This window comes from Equus asinus, chromosome 15 (genome assembly GCF_041296235.1).
Source record: "Equus asinus isolate D_3611 breed Donkey chromosome 15, EquAss-T2T_v2, whole genome shotgun sequence".
Lineage (NCBI taxonomy): Eukaryota > Metazoa > Chordata > Mammalia > Perissodactyla > Equidae > Equus > Equus asinus.
Genome location: NC_091804.1, coordinates 9,480,658 through 9,504,619, shown reverse-complemented (window position 1 = coordinate 9,504,619; position 23,962 = coordinate 9,480,658). Strand labels below are relative to the sequence as shown.

Genomic DNA, 23,962 nt, shown 5'->3' with positions numbered 1-23,962 from the left:
TCCCTTTATTGTTTCTAAAAGTTTTTTAGTGGTTTCTTTAGGGTTTTCTAGATATAAAATCACGTCATCTGCAAAGAGTGACAACATGGATGGACCTTGAGGGTATTATGCTGAGTGAAATAAGTCAGAGGGAGAAGGTCAAATACCATATGATCTCACTCATAAGTAGAAGATAAACACAACGACAAACAAACACGTAGCAACGGAGAATGGATTGGTGGTTACCATAGGGGAAGGGAGGGGAGGGCAAAAGGGGTGATTAGACTCACATGTGAGGGGATGGACCATAATTAGTTTTCGGGTGGTGAACATGATGTAATCTACACAGAATTCGAAATATATTATGATGTACATCCAAAAGCTATATAATGTTATAACCCAATGTTACTGCAATTAAATATTTTTTAAAAATTAATAAAAATAAATCAGATGATTAAAAAAAAAAAGGATTCTTATACTCACCAGGCCTGCAAGTCACTTAACATGTTTAAGGTCTCCTTTACCAGCCCAGACATCATTCTGTACTCCATCTCCATCTGTCTCCATTAGAAAGTTAAATATTAATAATGCTACACAACACAGAAGAGACCACAGAGATCATCTGAGCAGCTGATTTGTTTTACAGATAAGGAAACCAAAGCAGGGACCAATGAAATGATGACTTCATCTGGGGTGCTAGGGGAGTCAGAGCTGGAGCCTGGATTTGAAGGCAGGCTTCCTGACTAAATTTTATAACCAAAAAAGAGGAAGTCCTCTGTGTGGAAGAGTTGCTCATAAGTACTAGGAACAATTAAAATAATGAAGGAAATTTCCTTTCAAGCTTCACATTGATTCACCTCAAGCTTTGTGGATCTGAGAGGTCATTGTGTTGGTCGATAATAACACTTGATCTTGGATGCTGTAAATTTAATATAGAGCATTAAATTCAGAGATCAATTATTTTGATCTTGAGGAGGCTCGTTTATTGGCTGTTTGTCTTCAGACTTTTAAATTAAATGGAGAACTGAAGAAATGCGAAGGATAATTTTTCATAAATACCATTTAAGTTATGTGGACAATGATGGCTTAGAAAAAAAGACAAGAAAAAACTTATTTATTACATCACTATTTTCTGCTCTTATGGGCCTCTTTCTCTCTCTCTTGTCTTCCCATTAATGCCTCTTAAGTCCTGTTTTTACTTGGCTCAAGTAGATACATCTTTATGACCCTAAATGAAAGATAATTATTCTTGACCTTCTCCATCTATAAAACAAGGAAACCAAAGTCATGTCCTGTTGCTCCTTTATGTATTATGTGTTTGATATACAGAGTCAATGAGGAAGGAGGGAAAAAACATCGACTTCACCTTCAACAATGGTATTAAGAGTGCCACAATTGCCTGGAATGACATTTCCCAAAGGTTAATTTGTGGAAACTTAGTCTCATGAGGAGAGTACTCTACAAAACATAGGTTTTGATAGTCAAACATCTTTTGGAAACAGAGCATTCTGTATCCTCCTCGTGGAGATTCACAATTGACTGTAGCATACTAAATGTCCGGAGAGGTCCTTCACAAAGGTACCTGGTTTGACTTAATTTTACCTGTGATTCTCAAATTTAATTGACATTTAAACCTGTATCTTACTGAAGCCACTTTAGGAAATGCTGCCCTGTAGAATTCTGAATTGTCACTCTACAGCTTTTCTTCCATTTGTATTTATTAGGGAATTTCAAATATCATAGCTGGGCACAAACAACAAGTAGTCACAAAGGAGAAAATAAAGTAAAGCTAAGTACAATCTTCCTTCTTCATATGTTCTAGCATTCATTTAAAAACAGAAACTAATGTAAAATATTCACATAAAAATTCACTACATAGGGTATAGGACTTGTATTTCTTCAATAAATGCAACTCTTATTTGTTACTATTGTTAGAAGAAAATGATATTGTGTGCTGTTTTTTCATGTTTTTGTTTTTCTTTTGCTAAATACGACCTATCTCCCTTTAGCCTTTCCTTCTACATTGTAGAGTTTCTCACTTTAAAACCAGGTTTCCCTGTGAAATAACATCTTCAAGAACTCACTGGTGATGTGTCTGCCTATTTTGAACAAAAGTTATCATTTTATGAAAAATCATAATATCAAAAATATTAAAGATATTATCTGACAAGGGTTTAAATACTGTTTCAGAGTTTAAAGTTGAAATCAACATTTTGGGGATTTTCTCAAACGTCGAGTCACACTCTTAACATTTGGCAGGCAATCAACAAAGATTTTTTCCCTTAGTGATTTATTTTCTGCTATTCAAATTTCATATGCAATTTAAAGCTATTCCAGCCTCATTTTTGTAATGTGGTCTTATTCTCTTGTCATTGTTGTTGAAATTAAGTGGTACTGACTAGCCAAAGCAAATAATTCCATTTCATTATAATATTCCAGTGATATCAGACTGAATTTATCTTTTTTGATTGAAGTTAATTAGCTGTTGTTACTGACATCAAGGAAATGGGCTAATAATCCATATTAACAGATAGGACTGGGAAGCAGGAATTATAAGGCATTTTCAAGTAATTTAGGTAAAAATTTAGGTGCTTTCTTGTAATCTTTATTGACTTTAAAATTAGGATAGTCCAATTCATTATGTTCTTAAATTTAAAGATTTATGTATGTGTAGATATTTAAAGAATACCACAATGGCTGGTTTTTTATGCTAAAAAAATCAAATTTTGTGTTTTAAATGTAAATGGTGGTTGAAAAGTACAGATTGCTTTTTGAAAGTTTTAATATAGTAAAAATTAGAAGCTAGGTAATCATTGGGGACTATTATGCCTAGCACACCTCATGTATGTGAGGAATGGTAGGTTGCACTTTAAAATTGGTAGAAAAATTTTAAAATTATTCCTTTTAGGGTTATTACTGACAATTATCAACTCTCTTGGCATACTTTCCAAAACTCGCCCTTATTTATTATGTCCAAAGCCTGACACCATTGTCTTATCTACAAATGATGTATAGCTTTGCTTCTTCCTTCACGTATCAATTCAGAATGCTCATTTTGCAGGCAATTATTTCTCAGTTTATTTTCCACCCAGCCTTTATCTTTTGCCAGGGTGCCAATTATTCACATCTTATAATCTGTCTCCCTGGGGTCCGACCAGTGATGATGGAACAGTTTACTGGTAGGGAATTCCTTTTCACAATTATCACCTTCCTGGGAAACTGCCTACTTTAGAAGGCTGTGCTATCTAAAATCTTTTACCAGGGAAGCATTTGCATCGTCAGTATTTCTTAGCTTGCTTGTCTCCAGGCTCCAATACAAATACCTAAAATAAATAAAACGCCAATTATATGAAAGTGAAAAATACCTCGTTTATCCTATTTTTCTTTCCTTTTGCATTTACAGACGTCATCCATACTGTAGGGCCAATAGCCAGAGGCCATATTAATGGTTCCCACAAGGAAGACCTTGCAAATTGCTATAAATCATCTCTGGAGCTGGTGAAAGAAAATAACATCCGATCAGTTGTAAGTACTTTTATGTTCCTGTTTTTTATTCTTTTTCAGCCTTTATATTTTAGAAATCAATCTTGTCCAAAATGAGGGTAGGAAACCATTTTCAAAATTCTGAAAACTAAGTTTAAGCATCTTAGTAAATGATGTAATCTATTGATTATCATGACTCCATTCTTTTCTATGCCCTAAATATTTGTTTAATTGCTCATGATGTTTTGAGATTTAAAACTATAGGATCCCAGAACTGGAACCATCTCATCTAATTTCTTCCCTCCTTTTTGCCATTTTCTTTTGAAAAAAGTGTGTGTGTGTTTTAACTTGAAAGTTGTTATTCTTTTAGATTTATTTCACTCTTCCTAAACTAACACTCTGCTGTTGGGTATGCCATATCCCTTCTAAGTTTTACCAGTTTAAACAGAGAGAGTTCAGAAAATGTGGATCTAATCTATTTCCTTACCAGTAGGCTGAGATGAAAGGAAGTCTCCTCTAGCTGGATTTGAAGATATTTATTCACCTGCTTTTCTTTTGCAACATATACTAGGTTTATTACATCTCAATTACACCAAGAAAATAAAACTATGAGAAAAATGGGAGTGTAAATACTCAATAGTAAATTAATTTGCGCAGAACCCCTTGGGTCTTTTCACATAGATTATAACCTTGTTGAAATTGTGGGGCAGGGAGATAGTTAAACACTTCACTTCTTAGCCTGCTGAATGGATCAGCATCGCTTGGCAGTTCACAGAAGTAGTGGTTTTATTATTTGCATGAAGGAGCATTGAGAGTCAGAAACATTTAGATAACCTTGGATGGTCACTGGACTTTTCATGCATGATTATAATGATGAAGTGCCTTTTTCAATGTACATTGGTGAGTTTGCTCAAAATTAGAAAACTTTTTGCAAGCCAATATTACAGCCTTTTAAATTTTTGCATAATTATTAGCAGAGCTGGTTATTTCATTTCACTCTTTGATTTTTAAAAATTTTCTCTTTGCAAATGAATCAATAAGTTAAGACCCTATTCTGTCTTAGAAGAGAAAGCTGAAGTTCAAAGAGAATGGAGCAAAGCAAACTACTAAACCAGTTGGCTAATTTTGTTTTCTACAGGAAAATAAGAAAAATCAAAATAGGTGTTCACATTCAAGGAATAATTAAAATTTTGTCAATATGGCTTATTGATTTAAAAAAGCAGGGAGCTGAAGTGCTTGGAAAGTTGGATATGTATAGAAGTTTCCAACTTGGGAAATATGGATTTGAGACCTGAAGAGAATTTGATAATGAATTTGCTGGCATCTCTAATGATTTTTTTTAAGCCAATAAGAAGTAAGAAGAGGCTAGCCCATTAGAAACAGTGTAAAAACAGCACCCATCCTTTTAATAGGAAAAAGAAACATCATTAATTATACTGCTCTTAAAACAATCATATCTATTGTTATACTACTTACTACTATTAGGTGAGGAGTGGAAGAATTAACCACTAAGTTAAATTAACTTTTATCAGATGGTCTGCATATAGACTGGAGCAATACTCTGGTCATCCTGGGATGGGAATTAGGTCTACCTGAACATTTTTGATGATGATTTTGAAGGATTAATCACATGATTTGGATAAAACTAGCAGGTGGTGCTAAACTGAAGTCATTCCAATATTAGTACATAAAAATGAAGATGGGAAATATCTGTGAAATGTGAAGCAAAGCATCCAGCTAAATTAATCACCGTGCTCTTGCATGGGTGACTTGAGTTGCCGTTAAATATCTTGTCTCTTATTTATAAAAAAGAAAGAATTCCTTTCCTTTCCTTTCTTCCTTCTTTCTTTTTTCTTCCTGTCTTTTCTCTTCTTTTCTTGACGAAGGAAATGAGGCTTTCTGCTTTATATGGAATGTCATGGTCTTGACAACATTAAAGAAAGTAATAATGCTAATGTCATCAAATCCTCATTATTTGGGGGGGAAATGGAAAATTCTTAAAAATGTGATTATGACTGGATATGTGTTTTATAGTAAAGGTTTGTACTTTATAGACTTATCACAATAGTTGGGGTGATATGTTTGATGTAAAAAGGTTGGTTATTAATATGGAAAATAAACTTAACTTGAGCTCGTGTTTATACATGTCAAAGAAATTTTCTCATAAGCCCTTTTACCAGAACAGCTTAGTATTTGCCCTATGAATTACCACTGTGTGCCCATGGATAAGTCATGTTAATGTTTTATAGCCTCAGTTTCCACATACAAAGAATCAGTAAATTATTACTGTTATTTCAGACTTGTCTAACTCATGAGGCTATTATGGGGATCAGTTGAGATAATGGATATAAGATAACTGGAAACATGTAATTCTCTATAAAAGTCTTTGGCAATATTACTTCAAGTGTATTTTCACATTTTATGGTTTGGCAAATTTAGGAGATTGAGATCACTCATGCTTTGATATGTATTCTAAAAACCAGATCTCTAGACATTTATCATATCATTTCTTGATGTTTTTAAATCAGAAATAAATTATTATAAAGTATTGTTAGTATATTTGTAAAGGAAAAATTCAAGTTTTTCCTCCTCCTGTGTAGAGAAAAACCTCGTTCTTCCCTATTGCGTGTTCCTTCTCTGTAAGTCTCCCTTACTACTCAAGCAAAATGCTTCACTTCTGGTCACCAAATGAGTTGTTTCTCCCCACACCAAGCAATTATGTGTGATACTAGCTAGACGTCCTACAATTTAACTCAGTTCTGACACTATCTACCTGGAGATAGCATCAGACCCCATAGGTTGAGGGTTCAGTCCCACAACACTGCCTCTCCAGGCCCACCTCCTCCCACACACATTGCAGACACCAGCCAATTGCAAGCCCAGATTCTTACCTGTGCTTCTGACCAATCAGCTATAGATTGGAGGTTCCCTCCCCCACCTCCTTGGGTTCCATTAATTTGCTACAGTGGTTCATAGAACTCAAGGAAACACTTCCTTATGTTTACCAGTTTATTAATGGATGTGATAAAGGATATAGTCATGCATCGCTTAACCACAAGGGTACATTCTGAGAAATGTGTCTTTAGGCAATTTCGTCATTGTGTGACATCATAGAGTGTACCGAAAGGGAACAAAATTTGCCATCTCAAAATGTGTCTCTTCAAAATGAGGATTATTTTAGGCTGATTATTTTTAAGAAACAAAAGACTCAGAAACTTTTTCTTCTTACCTCCCCCTTAACTGCCTGAAGAATTTAGATTGAAATACCTGTCTCAGGAAATGAGCTCTCACCTTAGCATAGCGTGAACTAGGTGACAGACAGGAAGAAACCTAGAAACACCTGCTTACTGGGCTCCCCTCTGTATTCTTATGTTTCTGTGTGGCTAAACACTTGTTTTCCAAACATTTGCTCCTTTCACTTACCTGTGAATTGTGTTCCTTCTCTTTGAAGTCCCTGACTCTCCCCACCCCCGGCAACCTCTTTTGTCTTTAGCTGAGGATGGTATTTAAGGTGAGGGCTTTGGCCATTTTGGTGAGTTACTCAGTTTTCCTGGGTTTCTCTGATGTATACATGTTATTTAACTTTGTTTGTCTCCTGATAATATGTCTCATGTTAATTTAATTCCTAGACCAGCCAGAAGAACCTAGAAGGGTAGAGAAAAATTTCTTCCTCCCCTACAGTATTTACACAAACCTGGATGGTATAGCCTACTACATACCTAGGCTATATGGTACTTATATGGTACTACACCATCATATACATGGCCTGCCATTGACTGAAATGTTGTTAGGCAGCTCATCACTATACAGCTGAACAGCCAGGTAGAGAGATACATAGGGCAAGGTCTGGGAGGGTCTGAAGTACAGGAGCTTCTGTCAGTCAGGTTATAAAGGATGTCTCTAGCCTCTTCTCCTACTGCCCCAGACACTCCCCATGTCCTATGGTTCTGTAGTTTTTACTGCACTAGTCTCTCCCATTTTTGCTGGCTTATTTTTCAAACCTCATCTCAAAATTTGCTTCCTCTAGGGAACTTTCTCTCCCCTGTTCCAACAGGCTCCTGTTTGCAACTCTCTCATAGCTGAAACATAGAATATTAAATTGTCCACTAATTTTTCTGTCCCCAGCCTCTACCCTTAGCCTGATTTCTGCAAGGACAGAGGCTGTATCTTCTTCACCTTTTTATCTCCAGTGACCATTAGGGCCCAGTGGAGTTGGTATGCATCGCCCCCCCCCCCCCAATGTAGTTGTGTTTGCCAACCTGGAGGCTCTCTGAACCCTGTACTATTGGGATTTTATGGAGGCTTCCTCACATAGGCATGATCAGTCATTAAGTTCATTTCAATCCTTCTCCCCTCTCTGGAGGATGGGGGGAAGGGGCTGAAATTCCAAGTTTCTAATCATGGCTTGGTCTTTCTGGTGACCAGCCCTTATCCAGGAATCATACAGGAGCCCAACCAGAGTCACCTCATTAGAACAAAAGATGCTCCTACTGTTCTTATCACTTGGGAATTTACAAGGGTTTCAGGAGCCCTGTGCCAAAACTGGGACCAAAGACCAACATATGTTGTCTATTGTCTCATAATACTGTATTTATTTAGGCAATTGAAGCTATTATTAATGTTATTAATAGCTATTAATAACATCTTATTTGTAATCGTTAATAATATCATTGTTAATATTACCAACTCATGTCTATATTGACAGCACAGAGCATACCACAGACTTTTATTGCTCAGTAGATGCATTGAATTGAATTAAATTATACTAATCATGTCACCACATGTAACTGTCTTAAAATTGTAGTCTAATTTTCAACTTTTCAAAAAATATTCTCATATTATTATAGTTTCTCCCACTATGTATTGTTTTACAGTGAAGCTATGAAAATGAATAAGGGGTAAATAGTTAAGATGAGGTAGCAGATATGTAAGAAAGTAGCTATAAGGCAATACGGTAAATGCCGCATCTGGACCTCACAACCTCATCAGCCATAGAACAGAGACTTTGCAAACATCATGCACGAAGTTTTTACCGTCTCAGGTTATAAGTGCCACACATCATTTCTGCTCCCATTTCATTGGTCAGAACTATTCACAGAGCCATACCTACAAGGCAGCAGGGAAACACCCAGGAATAAATGACATATTTGATGGATACCACTTTTCTGCCAAACCAAAGGCTTTCAGGTCACAGCAGAGGAGTCAGAGAGATTGCTTTTCTCTAATTTCTCCAAAGGAAAGTTTATCCAAATTTTTATTGGAGGTAAAAATAGTTTATTCATTTATTTATTTAATAAATATTAATACAGGAATGCCAAGACATTTTTAATTATATTCTAAGACCTGTAGGATATGATGGCTAGCTTAAAATATATAATCTGTCTCAATCTCCTGACCATCCAAATAAATAGACAAGAACATCGTGTCCGTTGTATGATTTGACAGTACTCGCTAGTTCTCCCTGCACTTTTTAATATCTTTCCACAGATGCCTGAAATTTCATAATTAGTGAGTAATTTATGATGGTCAGACACATTGTTCTATCTCTGCAATTTTCCTTTAAAATGCAAATACTCATGAGATCAGCAGATAATTAATTTCCTAATACCTTAATATGAAGAAATTTATCAAATTGCTTTTCACTTTGGCAGGATAAATTAGATGATGATGAAAGTACTAAGCACCTCGGCCTAAGGGAGGAGGAGAACTGGAAGGGAGTGTGAAGGGAGGTTGAAAGAAAGACAAAACAAAGTGAGGTACAAATAAATTTCACTGGCCTCCCAGTTTGGCTAAAAGGAGATACTTTTTAAATAGAGAAGAGGGAAAAGTGATAGTCACATAAAACTATTTAGAAATAAGGTAGTTATTTGGTTGTTAGACGTAACGTTTGTGGATAATCTCTTTGGCTATGAAAAAATAATATTCTTTTTATTAAGTTAGGAGAGAAAATTTCCTTACATTTTCCTCCTCTATCCATTCTTCTTGGTGGCTTTTTTCCAACATATCCCCACATGTTTGTTTTAGGTTGTAAAAGAATAAAAATAAATTAGTAGATCTAATGGTTCATTTTAATGTGCATTTCTCTTCTATGAATTATTAATTATCACAGATTTATTAATACTGAGGAAAGTTTAACTTTAGGATTTTAATCATGATTCTCCTTCCAATCTTACTTTAAAGAGTTTCAAATGCAATATCTGACCAATCTTTCATGCTTCCTGGACCTGGTTTGTGCAAGTACCTTATTCCTTCCAACTTACTTCAAATATAATTCAGTTATTTTTCTCTAACTATGAGATCCCCTTGGGCAAAATTCAAATATATGCAAATTTACTTTTGTATACATTCGTGACAGCCTTGAGAATGTTGATTCCAGTACAGTCGTGTGCTGCATAATGACATTTCGGTCAACAACGGACCACACATATGACAGTGATCTCATAAGATTAGCACCATATAGCCCAGAGGTACAGTAGACTATACCCTCTAGGTTTGTGTAAGTACTGTAGAGGATGAAGAAATTTCCCTCTGTCCTTCTAGATTCTTCTGGCTGCTTTAAGAATTAAATTGACATGAGAGAGATTGTCAGGAGAAAAAGAAATAAGAGTTTAATAACGTGTATACATAGGGAAACCCAGAGAAACTGAGTAACTCCCAAAATGGCCAAAGCCCTCACGTTAAACACCATCCTCAGCCTAAGACAAAAGAGGTTGCTGGAGGTGGGGAGAGTCAGGGACTTCAAAGGGAAGGAAGGCAATTCACAGGTAGGTGAAAAGGAGCAAGAGTTTGGAAAACAAGTGTTTGGCCACACAGAAGCAGAATACAGAGGGGAGCCCAACAAGCAGGCTTTTCTAGGTTGCTTCCTGTCTACCACCTAGTTCATGTTATGCTAAGGTGATCCTTGGTTTCCTGAGACAGATTTTTTAATTTGAATTCTTTTAGGCAGTTAAGAGGGAAGTAACAAGAAAAAGTTTCTGAGTCTTTCATGTCTTAAAAATAATCAGCCTAAAATAATCCTCATGGTAAAGAGACATATTTTTGGGTGGCAAATTTTGTTCCCTTTCAGGATACTCCATGATCTTTACACAGTGATAAAATTGCTTAAAGACACATTTCTCAGAATATATCCCTGTCATTAACCAAAACATGACTGTACAGGCAAAAATGTAAGGCACCATGGAGAGGATAATTAGAAATAGAATGAACTGGAAATGAAAATAGGAAAAAAAGTTGAGAGAAAAGTCCAAGAGGGTGCAGATTTTCTGAGTAAAACACTGGGAATGGTAAAGATAGATGCCAAAAAATGGACCCACATCTTAGAACCACAGTATTCTAACACATATGACTTGAGAAATTAATAATCAGGTGGGTAAAGTCAAGCAATCAAATTATTTTGATTTCTGGGACAATGTTATGTTCTGAAAAAATTAAAAGGGTGTTTGGGGACTGGAGGAGGACTACACATATACAGAATATCCTTTTAAGTGTATGTTACCTAAAACATACCAATGGAAATTGTCTGTATTGGTGAAAATCTTGATGAAACCTCAGGGTTGAATGAAAGGTCAAAGACATTGAGGAAAAATTTCTATTGAGCAATGAAAATTAATCATACTGTAGCCATTATCACTTGGCACTGATGTAGGAATATTATAAGAGCATAGACATTATCTTATATATCATACTATATTTATTATTTTTGTTTAAGTGAGCCTACAAATATTTTATAAGGATTTTTTTTTTCATGAGGAAGATTGGCCCTGAGCTAAAATCTGTGCCAATCTTCCTCCACTTTATATGTAGGTCACTTTATATGTGGGCTGATAAGTGGTGTAGGTCCATGCCCGGAATCTGAACCCACGAACCCAGGCCACCAAAGTGGAGAGTGCTGAATTTGACCACAGTGCCACAGGACCAGCCCCAAGTATTTTTATGTTATTCTTGACCTCTATTTTTCTCCTTTTTTCACAATGATCTTAAGTTTCTCAATGGCAAATTCTTCTACACCACATTCAATTTTAGGAACGTAATCCATGCCATTCAAAAAAGTTGACAGTGATTTCTTCTCTCAGTAATAATTAAAAGGCATAGATTCTTATTTGTCGATGATATTAGGTATGCAAGAAAATTCCTTTTAACTGACAAAATATCATACACACATTTTGACATTATTTGAGTGAAAGCATAATAAGAAAATAGATGTTTTTATTAAAATGATAGTAATCTGAATACAAACCAGATATTGCTTAGGTTAAAATGATTTTTCCATGAAATATAACTAACAGTTGATAGAGAATTTGGTAGTTTTATGTGATTATGGGCAGACTAAAAGTTGGATGTCTAAATGGTGTGTCCCACTGTGATTTCCATATGAATGTCATGGTAGATGATTTATTAAATGGAAAAAAAATTGTAAACCTTCTCTGGTAGGAAACACTCAATGCCAATAGAGATCCCTCAAAGCTAGATGATCGTCCCTCCATGAGTCATAGATTCTAAGAATTAATAACTTCAAGTGGAGAAAATGACGGACCTACAACTTCAGTGCTACCTCTAGGCATTGTGGCAGTAAGGAATTCTGGAATTCTGCATTTAATTGTTTCACTGTAGCGTAGGGTTTTATTTTAAGGCGTAGTCAAGTGAATCTTATTTTCTTATGCATGTTCCCTTCTGAGAGGGTTGCCATGGTGATGGATTCTCAGCCTGAAATTCTTAAATGCTGGTTTTATTTCATTATCTGAGTTTCCATTACAGGCCACATCAATCAATGTGGTCCCTCCTTCAAGAGGACTTCTGCAGCCTCAAAAAGCTGACCCTTTAATTTGTTACCTCTGCTCCTCTGCCTAACTTGCTATCACCATTTCTGAGCCAGCTCTTCATCTCACGGTACCTTCCTCTGCAGAGCCGTCAGTTTGGTCTTTTCCCATTTCTTTTTAGGCAATATCCTGTGTTGGTTCTCAGCTATCTCGTTTATAAACTATAATGCTAAGTCTCTATGCCCTTCCTTGGCTGGGGTTCTAACAGCTGTGTGACTAACGATATTGTTAATAAATAACAAGAAGACAAGCATGTTTACATTTCTGCTTCACTTTACAGTTTACCGCAGCGCATTCCTGTACACCATCTCATTTGTTATTCAAATTCTCTAGCTAGCTGCCTGTTTTTCTTTGATTTAGCCAAAGGTGAGGAAAAATGCTAAATCAAGACTTTCCTTCCTCTGTCTTCCCTACATTCACCTTTTATAAGATCTCCTAACTAGGTATAGAGGTATGAAATCTATAGTAATACTCTCATCAAGTTATTACTGAGAATGGACAGCAGAGATGAAGAGGAAGGAAAGCATGGAATGATGGCAGATTCACAGATCATGCCTGGGGCACTTATATTCCTACACCAATATTTTCATATGCTGCACAATTTGTGTATTCTGGTGGCCACATCAGAGAGATTATTTGAGTTAGAGAGATTAGATCAGCCATTTAGCCATGAAATACAGTAATAAGAATAGTTAATATTTTTGAACCCTCACTTTGTGCCAGGCTCTGTGTTTTATTCATTTATTCTTGGAACAATCCTGAGTTCGAAAGTGTGATTTCTTCCGTGAACAAATGAGGAATAGGAGCTAAAAGGACGATAAGTAAATTGCCTAAAGTCTCGCCTCTAACAAAAAGTGAAGGTGACATTTAAACCGAGGAAGTTACGTCCAGTGGCTCTAGCCACCGTGCTGCTCCTTTTGTATTCCTCTGCTGTTTTATGTGTTTTATTTGTTTGGTTGGTTAAACCAGTGGCTCTCAACGGTAGTGCCTTTAGGGAGCATTTTGTGAGGGTGGTTTTGGGCAATCCTAACAAGTAGCGTATATGCCACTAGCCTTTTATAGGCAGGGCCAGGGATGCTGCAACATGCGGCTGACCAGGCAGACCTTGCGAAACTGTCCCTTATCCCACACAATGTTTTAATGTTCTGCTAGACAGTCATATAAGTAAAAAGCTATTTATAAACAACAGGGTACATAACAATAGTCTTTTTGCTCTGAATATATTACTAAACTACCATGAAAATTAAGGGAAGCTTGTGTTTAGTTTGCTTAGAATTTTAGCAAGAGTTCTTGAGAAAATCTTGTCACTGGGGCTGTGCCACTTATGGTAGTTGCCAATACATTACACCTGTTTGAGTCTGCATTTGTAGATGTTCTGTTCATGGTGATTCCATGTAGGGAAGCAACTATCTGGCTACCTCATTATGCACTGCTTAATTCATTATGTGTTGCCTTAAGCAATATGTAGTCATACCTGAGTCTTTACATGTTGACAAGAGAATTTTACTATGTCACTTTTCTTTCGTGTCTCTTTTATATTATACTTATGACATTATATTGATTTTTAAAATTGATGTATTGTCTTGATTTGGGTTCCCCTGGAAGCAGACCCAAAGACAAGGATTTGTGTGCAAGTGCTTTATTTAGGAGGCGAGGACAGGAAGCACTGGCAGAGGAGTGCGGAAGTGAGAAAGGGCAAGGCAGGCAGCCAAGAGTCATGTTATCAAGCAAGTTACCGCTGTGGGCAGCTGAGGCTCAGTCCTGCTGGGGACCTCTGGGAGGCCACATAGAACATGCCTAGAAGTTGTCCCATCCGAGGGATGAGGAGAGCTGGGTTATTTACCTCCACTTCCACCTGTGGTTGGCTGAAGACTGCTCCTGAGGCATTAACTCCCCGGCATTTCTTGTCTGCCCCTTGGCCAGGCTGACAAAGTCCTCAGGCAGAGTCGTATCCAGAGTGTTTGCTAGAGGATGCTGTGGGGTAGGCATGTACTGGAACAATAAGTTCTGAGAAGATATGAGTGGGGACTGACACCTTCTGCTTCACGTATGTGGGTGAGTTGTGCTATTTGTAGGTGTCATTTCAGCGTAGTCAAGAGAGCCTTACAAAATGTTTGTTGTAAAAAAGGTAAGGTTGTATCTGATTAAGTTGAGAACCATTGGTTTAAGTTAAACTGAGTTTCCAGTAGGGCAATAAGCTAACCATAGGTTGTCCGAAGATTTTTATTCTTGAACTCAGGCCTTCAAATTCTCTGCTTCTTTAAGTATAGTGTGATATAGATGTCATAAGGATGGCAATTAATGTGACTGGTGTTATAGCCTATGAAATTCATAGACTTATGAAAATGAATGTAATGCTTAGGTAGTGGAGAATTTAGTATCACAATACTGCCTCACCTTGATTGAATTTTTTCTCAGTGTTTCCTAATACTAAACTTTGATTCATCATACAAACTGCGGAAGAGTTGGCCACCCAAGGGTGGGTGTATGTAAAACTGCTCATCAATTAGAAGACGTAGTGGCAGTGAGCAATTTGATTAGAAGGTCACCTATGATTTTATTTTAATATAAGGATTATTTTAAATTGTCTTCTTTATCATTTTAGGAAATACATTTATCTTACATTTTCTTCAAAAATCTTATGGTGTGACGGTGATCAATTCTTTCTGTAAGAGTGTCTGAAATTTTTGCTTCATCTCACCTATAGTTTGAAAGAATTATTTTTAGTTAGTTGTGCATTCTGCAGATGTAAATCTACTAGCAAAGACCAAGGAAAGTATATTTAAAGTGAAAGTATAAAACATCTCAATTTGGCCAGATTTGTCAACTTAATTATTTTCACGTTTTTTAATCAGAGTAGAGAACATTCCCAGGAAAATCATTACTGGTTTCTACAAAAGCGTCTTCCAGAAGAAATACTGGCCCAGCACACTGTCAAAGAAAGTATATTACAGTGAAATTTGTATAGAAACAGTAAACAGATGTGCAATGCAAGCTTTCGTCTTGAATGTTTTATTTTTCCCTGACCTGAGCAGCAGTTATTAGATCACTGTATCATGAGGAAATAGTCAATTCCAAACACGGACTGCAGAGTCCCGAGCCTGCCATTAGGTTTGAACAACGAGGCAATTTTGGCATATATTTAGAGGGTTAATAGTCTAGAGCAAAGGCAATGGCTTTAAACTGTGCATTTTTCCTTGCAAATGTTCAGATATGTTTTTTAGAAGAGCAATTTCGATGTATAGAATCTAAGCTCTTCTTAAACTATTGAACTCAGAGACTAAAAGAGCAAATAAAATAAAACCAACAAAATTTTTAAAATAAAAATAAGTCTGTCGGTATCAAGAAAGCTCTCTATACTTGTATATGGACAATTCAATAGAGTTTCAAAGGGGATTTTTTTGTATGGAAAACGTGTTACAGATTGGGTCCAAACCACACTCTAGCTATCTTTTGTTTGTTTTGAACAAACACACTTCTAAAATGCGTAAAAGGTGAAATACTTTTTTGGCAGATGTCTTGTGGAAATGGTATAGTGTTGTAGTTATAAATATGGCTTAAGTACAACAGTATATTAACCACCTAGATTTTAGCCCCTATCAGCTGAGTAACCTTAGTGCAGTCTCTCTATCTCTTCTGAGCCCATTATTTGGGAAATTTTCTTGCTGAAAGTATACTAGCAGGCAAGCTATCATAGAAGATAACTACACAAAAGCTTTACAGACCAAATTAAGAGTCACGACCTACATAGTTTTTTCAACCAAGGGGAAAGGAACCAGTGGGCAGAGAGGGATAAATTAACACATTCAGGCTAGGCGACAAAGAGTGGAAGGATGGCCTATGTGACTCCTGGTTACACGGTGTTCCCATGCCCTCTCCCTCTGCCATCTTAGCCTTCTTGCTAATGGTGTAGCTGTGTGGACCAGAGTTGAGGGTTGAGCAAGTCAACACAGCAGATGGCTAGTACCTGGGGCCAACAACACACACTTGCTTGTCAGAAAGACACAGGGTTAAGAGAGCCTGGCCAGTAGCTCATCACTTAGGGGGTGAAAAACAGTGAGCTTTATATTTATGTATAAGTCAGAGCAGATTTAGGGCCAAATGAGACCATGATGGATATCACCAATAGAAGGTTATTTTAGGGATGACATTGCTGTCACCCTAGAGGTGGCATGACACATGCTTATGAATTGGTCTTGCCATCTCTTTCTATTTAGAGATAACACTGTTGTTTATTTCATCCCTCTTATCATAATTCATTTCTTAGTGGTTACTAACTTAAAGTACTGTATTTAACACATTCTGTGAATCCTACCTATATGAAAACCTACTTTCTTAGTTATTATCATTAGTTAATATGTGAGTTTCATGCATCTCATTTGTTTTTCTTCCATAGAGGAATTAAATATTCCCAAATAGCACAATAAATATATTATCCCTTTTAGATTAAAAGGGATGGCATATATCAGTAAGTGATTATTGTCACTGGAGATGAATGGGTATGGGGGTATTTATTATACTATTTTCTCTATTTTTTGTGTATGTTTAAAATTTTCCATAATAAAACAAATTTAAATGTTTAAAAATATAAAAGACAATGATAAATGACATCCTAGGATTTTTATGAGGCTAAAATGAAACAACATTTATAAACTGCTTAGGAGATAGCATAGTAAGGTTCATTAGTGCTAATTTGTTCAACAAATGTGTATTGAGCAGCTACTATGTTCCAGTTGCTGTTCCAAGTACTTGAGATATATTAGCCCTTGTGGAGCTTACGCTCTACTGGTAGTAATTTTCATTGTTATTATTATTAGATGGTTTCACGACATTTCTAGATGTTGTGACTTTTATTATTATTACATTCCTAGGAAATTATCTCACCATCATCATATTTTTTTGTCTTATTTCTGTGATTCCTGAATCATTGAAAAGCTAAGAAACTAATAGAGCTGGGTATAGATCCAGTAAATGGCAGTTCTATGAAATGGTAATAACATAACTATCAGTTAACGTATATCCATAAAGATAGCTGATTATGTGACTAGCCCTGTACAGCAAGCACAGCAGCTATTTCTGAAGAACAGGTTTTATTAGGTTGTCTGATGAATTGATCAGAAAGCTTTCTCGAGGACATGTAATATGTATATACGGTAGGGCCAGCTTACACGAACTGATTGTTAAAATTTCAATTTCAAGGAACAAGTGCAGCAAACCACTACATAAAGTCTAACACGGTGAAAATTCAGAAATAACTTTTCAAGTATTTGATATCTCTCTGCATAAAAATTAGATATTAAGGGTATTTTCCTAGTAAAAAAGAATAGCTAGATTCCATGCTAACTGCTTTAAATTTCTTGGAATATTTGGCTACCATGAGGAGACTCACATGAGAATGTGGTCAGCAGCATAAGTAAAGAATAAATGACATGTTCTACTCCTTAAAGTAAAACCATTTCTCCATCAGGTCCGTGCTTCATGCAAGAAGCTAAGCTATATTGTCTTTTCCATCAACAAGACCATAATTAGATCCCTCAGGATATGTATTAGATACTAAGGGAATATATTAAGTTTATAGTGGAGAAACCCAATAGACATCACCTTAGCCAAGTGATCAAGATTAATATTACCAGTAATAAGACACATCGAAATCACGAGCCTCTTAATAGGATGGACCAAGAAGGGCACTCCATCATTGCTGTGGTATTTTTGCCAAAAGTGAATAACTTCAGTCCAATCATGGGAAACCATCAGGCAAACCCCAAAGGAGGCATGTTCAGAAAAATAACCAACAAATCTCTTCAAAACTGTCAAGGTCGAGAAAGACAAAGAGAGGCAAAGTTTGTTTTCTTTGTATTTTATATGGTATGTTATATTAATTATTTTTTGAATGTTAAACTAGCTTTGCATTCCTTGGATAAATTCCATTTATTCTTGGTGTGTAATTCTTTTTATATGTTGTTGGGTTCATTTTCCTAATAATTTTTGAAAATGTTTGCATCTATGTTCATGAATGATATTAGTCTGCAGTTTTCCTTTATTGTGACGTCTTTGGTTTTGGTATCATGAAGTGAGTTAAGAAGTGTTACTCCCTCTTCAATTTTTTGCAGAGTTTGTGAAGAATTGGTATTAGTTGTTTAAATGCTCTGGAAGTAGATTTAGTAACATTTGAAATATTGTATGAAAACATATTTCTTTTTTTCATACTTGTAGTCTCTAAGAAATGACCAAGAAATAATTCTACATTATTAAAAATGTAAAAAATAAAAAATTCGTAGAGACCACATTGTATATTTTAAGTTAAAGATATTTGCTTATAGCTTTTATTATTCCACAGTTGCTTTGCCAATTGTGCCGGTTGTGTTCCCCAGGAAACACTGGGATGGAGTTAGCGTGCAGGAGGTTAATGAGGTAGTGCTTTTAGGATGGACGTCTGCAGAAGGAAAGAGGAGGTAGAATAGAGCAGAGGAAGATGTCAGGTGGCGATGCAGTCTCATTGGAGCATCTCTGACTCTATGTGGAACTCTGAAGCTGGGATGGCCCTTAAAATTTGTGCCAAGGTGGTGTGAGGAGTCTAGACCTTTACAGATTCATGCCAATTAGTTATTGGTTGCGGGGTGCACCCAGAAAGGGGCATGACCTTGGGGTAAGTAGCTCTCCTCAGTCAAGGGCAATTTCTGGAGAGAGCTGACAGCTGAGGACCATCTGCTGGCAGCATTCCCAGCAACTGAGGAAATACAACCTGTGTCCTGGGTGGTACTTCACAGTGTCCATCACACCAGACACCAAGAGAAATTGAGACTCTTAGACAGAGCTTTGTCCTGCTCCAAACACCAATTTAGTCAACAGTTATTATGTACTATCACTTGGGAAGGGTTTCTTAATCTAGCGTCTCTAGGAAAATAAGAAGTGAGGAAAAATACTTTGCTTCTTTTAGGAAAGTTCATTAAAAAGATAGTAGGCTGAAGGTTACGTTTACTGGTTGGTCGCAGAACCATTTGGGTCCATGTATAGATAACAGAAGTGCAGCAAAGACTCTTCATTTGTTCACAGAACTGACCTAGTACAAGCACTTATATTTCCTTTGAGTCCATCGTTTTCTTGGTGGTTTGGCCCATTTTCAGGAATAAAATACACACACACACACACACACACACAGATCAATATATGTGTATCTTAAATTGTAAATATGTATATACGGTAGGGCCAGCTTACACGAACTGATTGTTAAAATTTCATGAATTTTGTGAGCCAGTTGTTAGAACATAGCCTTTATTAAAAATAAAATTATATAAATTTACAATTAAATAAATTACATTAAACACAAGGGTAATAAATCTTCAACACATGCACCTTCTAATTATTGGATTACACTTCACTATAAGCTATGCTCTTGGGTTTGTTTAAGTCTATCATAACTGTATGGTGGCGATACTATATAATGGTGGGCTACTGTGCATCTCTTCCCAATTCCTCGTTCAGTGACATCACACAGGTAGTTTTCAACTGGCGTTGGTGAGAGTATTTACACCACAGAAATCAACAAATGCTGTAAATCAGGGCTTGGTTTATTATTTTGTCGGTTGTCTGGACTTAAAAAAGTGATGAAGGGGCTGGCCCAGGGATGTAGTGGTTAAGTTCGCACGTTCCGCTTCTGCAGCCCGGGGTTCTCCAGTTGCAGACCTACGCATCACTTATCAAGCCATGCTGTGGCAGGCGTCCCACATATAAAGTAGAGGAAGATGGGCACAGATGTTAGCTCAGGGCCAATCTTCCTCAGCAAAAAGAGGAGGATTGGCAGTGGATGTTAACTCAGGGCTAATCTTCCTCAGAAACAAAAGTGATGAAAAAATGTTAATAAAGCAGATTAAACTTAAAAATGTGTTGTGTCCATAGCTGTTGCATTGTGACTACCACAAGAAATTGGAGAAACATTCCTCCAGTATCTGAAAACTATTATTCTTTTCAGCAATGAAGCTGCTCACTTATTGGCAAATAAGTGAAGTTCTGATATACATGTTTTTATTGTGCTTTTGTCTTATTTGTTAATATAAATGAAAGTAGCTAACTCTGATGTTGGAACTACACTAATTTGTCAGTTGCTACAGTGATATGGCTATGTGTATATATACGTATTTAATGCTATATGTACATTTATATAGTATATATATGTATGTTTTTTAAGGAATCATAGAAGCAAATCCTAAAATTATTTTAAAACCTTTCAAGTGCTCCCAATTTTAGAAACAAAGTCTCACAGATAGAATTTTTAGAGATTTTAAATATAGTAAATATAATTCAAAATAAAAACAATGCAGTGCAGAGTGCTGCAAAACACATGCAAAAGTCTGGGCTAAATTTGAATTTAACTTCCTCTTGCAAAGGGCAGAGAAATGGTTGTGCGCTAAGTTTGCATAAACTAAGGGCTCTTGGTTATGCCTTTCAGGGAAGAGTAACTGCTCTGTCAACTCCTTCTGCTTACAATTTTATGAAAACCTGCTTATCTGATTAACTACAATTGCCACCACTCCAGTCATGTATATTCACGAGTATTTGTGAGTCAAGGTCAGGGAAGAGGAAGGCTAGCTCTCCTCCAACGTCAGACATTTAGTCTTGTATTTATTCATGTATTTATTCTTTGGAGCAAGTCTTATCTCTTTTCTCCTATTTTATACTGGTTAACATCTATTGTTTATCTTGTTCTGCTATAAATATTAGAAAAAAGATATATTGTGGGGCCAGCCCCCTGGCATAGTGATTGGGTTTGCGCACTCTGCTTCTGCGGCCTGGGGTTTGCCAGTTCAGATCCTGGGCGCAGACCTATGCACTGCTTATCAAGCCTTGCTATGGCAGTATCCCATTTAGAAGAACTAGAAGGACTTACAGCTAGGATATACAGCTATGTACTGGGGCTTTGGGGAGAAAAAAAACAAAAGAGGAGGATTGGCAATAGATGTTAGCTCAGGGGCAATCTTAAAAAAAAAAAAACAAGATGTTTAGCAATATTAAGGTGGTCTTATTACTGCTCATTTAGTAGTGACACCAAAGCAGAATCTGGTAATTCTATATAAGTGCTGGGTTTTGTACCTGGCGAGCTGGGATGTCTAAGGAGAGTTTTCAGTTGCCTACTTTGTATCTTGAGACGTGGAAGGCTTTGAGGCATGGAGTGCTTGTTAGTTTGATGCTTCACTGATTCCCAGACTGGTCTGACTCGTATGGTTGAGCAGGCAGACACTTCCTTCCCTTCTCACCACTCCATGTTCGTTGTTCCAAAAGTTATGGTTTTGGACAAAAAAGCATAACATTCCTAGAGAAAGGAGTTTCTTCAGTTTTTCTCTGCTGAAAAACCTAAATAAATGCTCAGGGTCTGATTTTACTTTTGGTATTAGGGATTTTAGCTAACTCAACCCCAGTATAACATATTTTTAATATTATGGATAATTAGAAACCTCCTTTCTTTTAAACAGTGGCAAACTCTACAAACATTCCTTTATCTGTATTACCTAAAATCTAATGTATCAGGCAAAAGATACAAATTGAGAACAAACACCACTATTTTCATTAGCCTACTGGTTTACCTGCACACATTTGAGTACTGTAAGTCATTACTTAGAAGATTATTTTAAATTCAAGCTCAACAGAACTCTCTATTCTATTATATACCTGTGACATTATCACCAAATGTAATATCATAGACTTGCTGTAAATAATTCAGAGATGTGTTCTAACCATTCACTATTATAGTATTGATATGAGGCATGGAGAATAAGCATCTGAAATGGATAACTCCATGTTTATTTCATTACTTCATTTATTTTCCACATTATACTGTTTTTATTTAAGTGAAGAGGAGGAAACGTTCTCAAAATTCATCCTTAGCAGTTTTCTTATGGAGCTGATTTCTTCCAGACTAAAATTTTCATTCAGTGTAAGGGTTCTGACATATTGCATCAACACTCTGCTGTTGCTTTAAACAAGAAAATATATTTAATCCATTTCCTATGACAAGTGAGGGGAATGCTGTTATGGCACTCAAAATGTACTTATATTATTTCCATTAAAAGAAAATGTCAGGGACTAATTTGGGGGCCAGATCCTGTCAATTTTACTGTTTTAGTCACATAAACTTGTGTGACAGCCTTTCCAGTTTTGTCAGATTTGGCTTAAATAATAATCAAACGAATGCCCAAGCTTCAGATAGGTATTTTTTATGGACCTATGCTATAAAGAAAATTTAAAGATATTGTGTTTGGGGACAATTTAAGAAGCAGTTTAAAGAATTGGATACTTCAGCTTTAGATAATACTGAGCCTCTTTCAAAAATAACCCAAATCTGATGGCATGAATGGAAGTTTCCAGATTCAATGAACCACAGACTAGAATCACATCATAAATCAATCTGAAGAACTACAAAGACATGTGCTTTTAATGGTAACAAATCACCTTTTCTCACTGTCAAAGATGTTACTATAATTTAAGTGCAACTTCTTTGAAAGCTTCTTATTAGCACATTGGTATTCAGCTGAGTATTTACATTGTTAAACCAGTAACATAATGAATGGGCCGCACATACATGAATGTGAATACGTGTGTACTGTGCACACATGTGTGTTTTCTAAATCCACATCACTTCCCCAAGTTATCACACCTGAGTTTTTTTAGGGCATCATTCTATGCCTTTATAACATCTTGATGTTGATGTGATTTCAGAATGACTTTGTGGTATCACAGAAAGAAAGCTGACCTAAGAATTTGAAAACTAATATTTGAGTCCTGGCCTTTCTAATTGATTGCTGTGTAGGCCCATCTTTCTTTATCTGTGAAATGGGGATAATAAAATCTGCCCTGAATCACTGGAAAATAACAAGTGTGGCTGAAGATATGAAGAAATTGGAACCCTCATACATTGCAAAAGGAAGGTAAAATGGTACATTTGATACATCCTCATACATTGCAAAAGGAATGTGAAATGGTGTATTGCAAAAGGATTGTAAAATGGTACAATTGAATGGAAAACAGTTTGACAGTTTCTCAAAAGTTAAATATAGAGTTACCATATGACCCAGCCATTCCACTTCTAGGTATATACCCAAGAAAATTGAAAATATATGTCCACACAAAAACTTGTACACTAATGTTCATAGCAGCATCATTTATAATAGCCCCAAAGTGGAAACAACCCAAGTGCTCATTGAGTAACAAAAGGGTAAACAAAATATGATCCATCCATGCAATGGAATACTATTTAGCAATAAAAAGAATGATATACCAATATATGCTACAACATGGCTGAACCTTTAAAATATTACACTAAGTGAAAGAAACCAGGCATGAAAGGCCACATGTTGTGATTCCATTTATATGACATGTCCAGAATAGGCAAATCCATAGAGACGCAAAGTAGATTATTGGTTGCAGGGAGTTGGGGATGGGAGATAGGGAGAAATGGGAAATTACTGCATTAGCTATGGAATTTCTTTTTAGGATGATGAAAATATTCTGGAATTAGATGATGATGGTTGCACAACTCTCAAAATGCTTAAAAAACACTGAATTGTATACTTTAAAATAGTAGATTTTATGGTATCTGAATTATATCTCAGTAAAAAAGTAATTTTAAAAACCCTGCCCTGCCTATATCAGAGGATTGTTGTAGGAATCAAACACAACTGGAAAGTTCCATA

At 36.2% G+C, this 23,962-nt stretch overlaps 1 protein-coding gene across 6 annotated transcripts in view; it reads left to right on the top strand.

Annotated features, from left to right (window-relative positions):
• Positions 1 to 23,962, top strand: part of MACROD2 (mono-ADP ribosylhydrolase 2) — a 1,879,180-nt gene that overhangs the window by 1,099,628 nt on the left and 755,590 nt on the right. For all 6 annotated transcript variants that reach the window (XM_070485547.1, XM_070485545.1, XM_070485546.1 and 3 more), the window contains exon 6: positions 3,383 to 3,504. In XM_070485547.1, coding sequence (XP_070341648.1) covers positions 3,383 to 3,504 — 122 coding nt within the window. The remainder of the gene's footprint in view (positions 1 to 3,382; positions 3,505 to 23,962) is intronic.